At 48.5% G+C, this 7,004-nt stretch overlaps 1 protein-coding gene across 2 annotated transcripts in view; it reads left to right on the top strand.

The window, feature by feature from the left end:
* The first annotated feature begins 307 nt into the window (after positions 1-307).
* PIEZO1 (piezo type mechanosensitive ion channel component 1 (Er blood group)) overlaps positions 308-7,004 on the top strand; it is a 111,573-nt gene continuing 104,876 nt past the window's right edge. For both annotated transcript variants that reach the window (XM_079988693.1, XM_079988692.1), the window contains exon 1: positions 308-440. In XM_079988693.1, the coding sequence (XP_079844819.1) occupies positions 377-440 (64 nt within the window). In that variant the 5' untranslated portion in view covers positions 308-376. The remainder of the gene's footprint in view (positions 441-7,004) is intronic.

Here is a 7,004-nt window from a genome sequence, read left to right as displayed (position 1 = left end):
AGGAGACGCCGCCGCCTAGCAGAGCCCAGAGGGCGGCCCCCGAGGGAGTCAGCAAGTTTCGCCCGAGGGAGCCTCTGCGCGTTTTTGGCCCGAGCGCCCGGGAAGCGCGCCTTGCCCTGCTTCGGCGTCTTGGGAGTGGTCCTTCCATGCCGGAGCACCGCGGGGCCCCCAGCGAGGGAGGACCCCGCTGACCGCGGGGCTGGCGCGGGGACTGACTTGGGGGCGGGGGGCTTAGAGGCTCCTCCCTTCCCCCGTCCACGCCGGAGGAGCAGGCAGGCGGCGATGCTGGCGCCGGCGACGCGCGCCTTGCCTGCTGGCTGCGGAACTTGCGCCTGAGCGCGCAAAGGGCGCGCTGCTGCCACAGTGGGCGAAGAAGATGGAGTTGCGGGTCTGCTGCGGGGTCCTCTACTGGCTGCTATTGCCGCTCTCCCTCCTGGCAGGTAAGAAGTGGACCTGGGGTGGGAGACACACCCGCCCCCCCCCCATTTCTCCAGCACTGCCTTCCTATTTCTCGCCCGCGCGTTTTCCAGGGATTCCCCCCGTTCCAGATGTTCAGAGAAGTGCTTCTTCCCGCGGCACAGCTGGGGTGGTGGAGTGTTAGGGTTACGCACGGGGGGGGGGGACCTCTCTCGCTTTCTCTTCGCTGACTCAACCTTGGGGCTCCGCGTCTCCGTCGCGGTCACCTTGCGCTTTTGCTCACCCGCTCCCACCACGCTGCGCTTCCGCGGAAGTCGCTCCCGCTGGCTGCCTTCATTACCTTTTTTACGACTCGGGGAATTCTTGGTTGGGAGGACCTGCCCATGTCCACGAGTGGGGTCAGTGGCCGAAGTGAAGAATGAATAAAGCCCCGGGTTTTGTCTACTAGACCTCAGCATGAGCAGCCTTTGAAAACCTGGTGCATGATGCACAAGGGAGAGGGTTGGAGTCAATGACCTTTAGGGACCCTCGCCATGGCGCACCGTTTTTGCATGTGGTGGATACCGGCTGGCATATGGATTCTGTTCCTTTCTCCCTGCCCTCGTTCCTGTCTGAGGACCTGAGATTCTGAATGAAAGAGGCGAGGGAGAACTTCTTGGTAGAGTTGCAAAATTCCTCGCTCATGACTGAATAGCCCATCCTGTGTGGATCTGGCTGTGAGTCACTTGGGTGGGTTGCGGAGAAGGTGGCTGCTACTGGTGAGCCTTGCGGAAGGCACTGGCGGCAGCCCCACCTTGGTTCTCGCAAGGCACAGAAGGAGCGTCTCTTTTCCTTGTTCTGCCTCCACTGTCGCAGGCAGCGAATGCAGATTCTGCTGGGAACTGCTGGAAGGCAGAGTGCTGTTGAACTCCTGCCCTGCTTGCAGGCTTCCCATTGGGGCATCTGGGTAGCCACTGAGAGAACAGGGTGCTGGTCTAGAGTTTCCCTAGAAGTCTCTTCCCACCCCCACAAGCTGCTCTCTGGTGCTGACAGCACGTGCATAATTTGTCCTGCCAACAAAGGTTATTTTGTACCGACAAGTATAGGCTGAGAATGCAGAGAGAGGTATAAATTGAAGGTTAGGACTGTATTTCCTTTTTTTGCACTTCCTGCTTTTCCAGTATCCTAGAGTCCCTCTTCCTTTTGGACACAAAGGAAATTAGGAAGTTGATATCAGACCTCCTGGTGGGAATTAATATTGGGGTGCTAACAGACTCTAGGTAGCAAACACATGGATGGGAAGATCAGTGAGCATTGTGTTTTGCACATTGAGGCATGATGCGGAGTCTGAGCTGGGGGTGATTGACCAGAAAAAGTGATGGTGGATTCACGATGGATAGTGTGATAAAAACATTAACTTAGTGTGTGGCAGCTGTGTGAAGAAAGGCAAATCCTCCTTGCGGGGAATTGAGAATAAAAACTGCCAATATCATTGCACTGTTATACAAATCTACAGTGTGAAAGCAGTGGGAATACTATGTTCATTATTGGTAGCTTCAGCTTGAAAAAGGATATTGCAGAACTGGGGAAAGTTCTGCATGTTGTGGGAAGAGTGGATAGAGGAAACTCTTTTATCCCTCTCTTTTATGCAACTAGAATTCCTGTAAAACTAGAATGGAGTTACCCAATGAAGCTGAATTCAGGAAGATTCAGGGCAGACAAAAGGGAAGTACTTCACACAGTGTGCAGTTAAACTGTGGAACTCACTTCCACAAGATGGGGTGATGGGTCCCAATGTAGACAGCTTTAGAAAGGGTTTAGATCAACTCGTTGAGGATATAGCTTCCTAAGGCTACTAGTCATGATAAATGTATATGGCTTGTATGTATCCATGTTAGTTCCACACAAGGTAGACACATTGAATGGTGCACATGGCTAACTTTGGTCTATTAATTTCAATGGATCAGGGCCAGTTTGCCTCTGAGTACCAGGTGCTGGTGATCAGAGGCAGGATACGAGGGGTGTTGTGCTCGTCTCCTGCTTGTGGGTTTCCTAGAGACTTCTGGTTCTCCACTCTGGGAAAAGGGACGCAGGGGGGCCTTTGGTCTGATCCTGCAGGGCTCTTCTGATGTTTATTTACATATGCTTATATCCCTCCCTCTCAGTGAGAGCCCAGGGCAACAAACAATGCATTCCAAGTCTCTAATAAACCCCATTAAAATTACAATAAAACACACAGCCACATCTTCTTCACAAATGTTGTTAATACCCCCAAACAAACTTAAGGAAGCAGATTTCAGCACTGCCTTTCCTAGTATGGAGGGTTAGCAAACAAACTTCTAAAGCATGAAGTACTTTGCTATTTATTGAGGGCTGAAATTGGGAAAAGCTATTGAAATTATTTTGCTGTTGAGCCTAGCAAGAGTAAGTGAGCTCTCTGTACAAGCAGAGACTTTTATTAAAATAGTCATCATCATCCAGGAACCAACTGACTTAAGTCTCTGGTGCTGACACTCCCAACTTTATTTTATTTTAATAATTGTTCCTCTGTGTATTTGGCACCTACAGAAATGCCCAGGCTGGCTTCTAGGAATTTTAAGTATTTTTCCAGGCTTCCTTACAGGGCACTGTCAGAGAGGTGGGGCTCATTTTTCATCCCCAAGTGCATTACCAAGGGATGACGAGGCACTGCATCAAAACTGTGGAACCTTTTAAAACTAAAGTATTATAAACAATTCTAGAGAAACTGAGAACTTCTAGGGGTCAAAAAAGTAAGCACGAATGTCATTCTGTTTGGTATTATTTTATTGTTTATAACCAATGCCCCCCCCACCTATAAATGGCTGTCAATAATAAAATAGGAATGTGTGCAGAGCTTCACAAACTATTTAGATGGAAATGCAGCTTATCTCCCTGGAGAATAAAGGATATCATTGTTAAATGTGTATTCTTATTTTTATAGACTTGTTACCATTTATATTATGCCCAAAGTCTGGAACGTATTGCTGATGTCCCTGGCTCCCTTTTTGCCTTTGCTTCAGTATTTCACGCCTGTTTTCTGTGGTGATTTTACATTTTAATAAAATAGATAAAAATATTTTAAAAATTGCATTAAGGTTCTGCATCACAGCCACAATAACTTGCCCAATGGATTGCCCTAATCTCACCCCTCCCTTCTAATCTTCCATTAGCTATCTACCTTCACTAGTTGATTTCCTTCTCTCTTCCCTCCCCCTGTTCTGCCCCACTCACTTGCCTAAATCTAGATTGCATGCTTAGCGGGGCAGGGTGTGTGAACCCATCTTTTGTTGTGTTACACTGTAAAATGTAGTATATACAAGTGGCACTATATCAAGAGTAATATTTTTTCCCCATTGCAAAACAGGGGCGGGGAAGGAGAATCCTTGCAATTTAAAGCACTACTATCTGTACAAAATTGTCTGTGACTCTCCCTTGCGGAATTCCGATTTGCCAGGCTGTTTCAAATGGAAGCTCCAATCCTGCTGGCAGCAAAACTGCAGCTGTATTGTGTGAGTAGCTGCAATTAAGTAAAATACATGGGGTGGCTTCTTAGACATGGGCATTTGGAGAAATAGCACCTCATGGTGTTCCATGGAGATTACTGATGATTATTATTTTCAGATGATATGTTCTGGGTTTGTTGTCTTTTCTCAACACCTGTTCCTTTGGGAATAATGACTGCCTTTGTTTTTGTTTTAAAGTGCGTTGAACTGAAGTAAAGAGAGGTTTCCTTTGGTGACCCCGCAGCTCCTTGTTGAAACAAGACAGTTCAGGGTTTCAAAGGCTTCCTCTTGCTCTGGATTATTCCGAATGAATAATCTGCAGCCTTGCAACACAACCCGTGAATCTATCTCGTAGTTTTCCCAGCCGCTCCTGTTGCGTCAGCTGGCTGTCAAAAGTGTCTTCATGAAGAGACCTGGCCCTTCCCCATTTTCCTTCCCGCCCCCAGAAATGCCTGTGTTTTGAAAGTCCATGTACGGAGACAGCTGGCCAGTTTTGCACAAATATTTAATGAACAAGCAAAGCCCTGGCCATCCCCAGTCTGTTGCAAAGGTAAACTCTGGAATGGCCGTTAGTTATACACCCAGCGGCTAGGAGAAAAGAGAGGCTGGTGTTGTGAAGAGGGATGAAGGAAGGGTCTGTGTCCCTCCAGAATTGTCCTGCCAACAAAGTAGCCTTGCAGTGGATGGAGAAAATTGGGCAGCTGTTGGATGTTCTCAGCATGGATTGCTAGTGGGTTTGCTAATGTTCCCTGGGAGTACAATTCTGATTTGCTCTGGATTTTTTTGCTTAATCCATTCATTCTGGCTGCAAGAAGTGTTCTTCTGCTGTGTATGTTGGGAATTGGTTATGTGTGCACTCAGTACAGAGGGTAGTATTTAGTGCTGGTCAGAGTAGAACCTCACCCATTGAAACTAAGGGACATAGCTGGCATGCATTCACTCTGAATAAAGCTTAAAGGTAAAGGTAAAGGGACCCCTGACCATTAGGTCCAGTCGTGGCCGACTCTAGGGTTGCGGCACTCATCTCGCTTTATTGGCCAAGGGAGCTGGCGTAAAGCTTCTGGGTCATGTGGCCAGCATGACTAAGCCACTTCTGGCAAACCAGAGCAGTGCAGGGAAACGCCATTTACCTTCCCGCCAGAGCGGTACCTATTTATCTACATGCACTTTGACATGCTTTAGAACAGCTAGGTTGACAGGAGCAGGGACCGAGCAATGGGAGCTCACCCCGTTGCAGGGATTCAAACTGCCAACCTTCTGATCGGCAAGTCCTAGGCTCTGTGGTTTAACCCACGGCGCCACCCACGTTAGTTGGATGCTAATAGTAGATAGTGAGAACATAAGAAGAGCCTGCTGAATCAGGCCAATGGCTCATTGAGTCCAGCATCCTGTTCTCACAGTGGCCACCCAGATGCCTATGGGAAACCCACAATGCAGAGAGAAGAGCTCTCTCCCCTCCTGTAGTTTCCAACAACTACTGTTCAGATGCATGACTGCCTCTGACCAGGGAGGCAAAGCAGAGTGTTGGCTAGTAGCTATCCGTAGCCTTTTCCTCCATGAATTTGTCCAGTCCTCTTTTAAAGCCATCTAAGTGGGTGACTCTCACTCTCTCTCTCTCTTGTGGGAGTGAGTTCCATAGTTTAAATATCTACTACATGAAGAAGTACATTCTTTTGTTTGTCTTGAATCTTCCAACATTTATTGGATGTACACGACATCTATTGTTATGAGAGAGGGAGAAAAACTTTTCTCTATCCACTTTCCCCATGCCGTGCATGATTTCACAAACCTTTGCTACTATCTGAGTTTTATTATTTTTACAATGCACTTTTTTTGGGGTGCTCTAGAATCCATCTGGGCTGCTGGCAGGTTTTGTTCATGGCTGTGTTTTGAGAAAAGGGTGCTTTATTTGCACCCTGTTTGGAAAATGGGCATTGCATGACTGCAGCCTTTACACACCCTCTAGAATGTTTTGGACTGCAATTCCCTTGAGTCCTAGCTGACATGGCCATATTATGCTGGAACTGATAGAAACATGACCACACTGGCTGGGGCTGATGGGAGTTGTAGTCCAAATCATCTGGAAGGCACCAGGTTGGCAAAGGCCGCTGTGCTGCTTTCCCAGTTCAAAGCGAGCTAATTCTGTGTGATGGATGTGTCACTGAGCCCTTTCCTTGCTTATGGGCAAGACTCCAGAAACCATCTGGCAGATACTCCATAAGGCTTAGGACAGAGATGGTCAGCTTTTGTAGCATCAGAGGCTGCTCTATTCACCAGATTGGGGTCGCGTGCTGGGAGGGGGCAAGCTCCATAGTGAAGTTTGCAAAATCTCAGTCAGGGAGCCTGTGTGGTGAGGAATGGCGCTGCATGCAAGTAGGCACATTTAAGAAACCAAATTCAAACCCAGCATAACATGCTGACGCCTAAAATCTTTGTTTCTTGCAACTGTGGGCACTAAGGACAGATGAAACAGTTTCCTGGACCACTCCACATCTAGCATATAAAAGAGGTTAATACCCGTTTCTCTCCCCACTCCCGTTCTGTCACCTTGCACTCCTGGAAAACGGCAGCCTTTGAATTTCAGCGAGACTAAACCGATAAAGCACCTGCCTTGGGACCAGCAGGGATTGTGGGGGAGATACCTGATGATGGTTTAAAGAGGAGGCTGGTGAGCATCAGAGGCCCTGGAACAGCTAAAGCGCAAAATCACTCACCTCAGCAACCCTTTCTCTGTGAAGCTGGTCCTGAGGCAGTTGCATCTGATTATAATGAAGGCAGGGCACCCCCAAGCAGCCAGACTTCCTTGCCCCTCCCCCCGGGAAGACAGTGGGGGCTATGAGCACCTTTCTTTTTCATGTGGCAGCAAGAGAGGTGGGTGCAACTCTCCCAACTAGCCTGGCACCCTGGAGACAGAGCGGGGACGTTTGCAGGCCAGCTGTTCGCATGTGCTATTTTCTGTGTCCATGACAAGGAGCGGCGATGGATAAGGCACCCAGTCCTGTTTCGTTCCTGACCCCCATTGCTACCAACCTGCCCTCCACCTCCCATTTTCTCCGAGGCGGCTGCACGAACTGACTGAGCAGT

Source organism: Podarcis cretensis (assembly GCF_951804945.1).
Source record: "Podarcis cretensis genome assembly, chromosome: 8".
Classification (NCBI taxonomy): domain Eukaryota; kingdom Metazoa; phylum Chordata; class Lepidosauria; order Squamata; family Lacertidae; genus Podarcis; species Podarcis cretensis.
The sequence above is the reverse complement of the archived record's forward strand: the minus strand, read 5'-3'. Positions and strand labels throughout refer to the sequence as shown.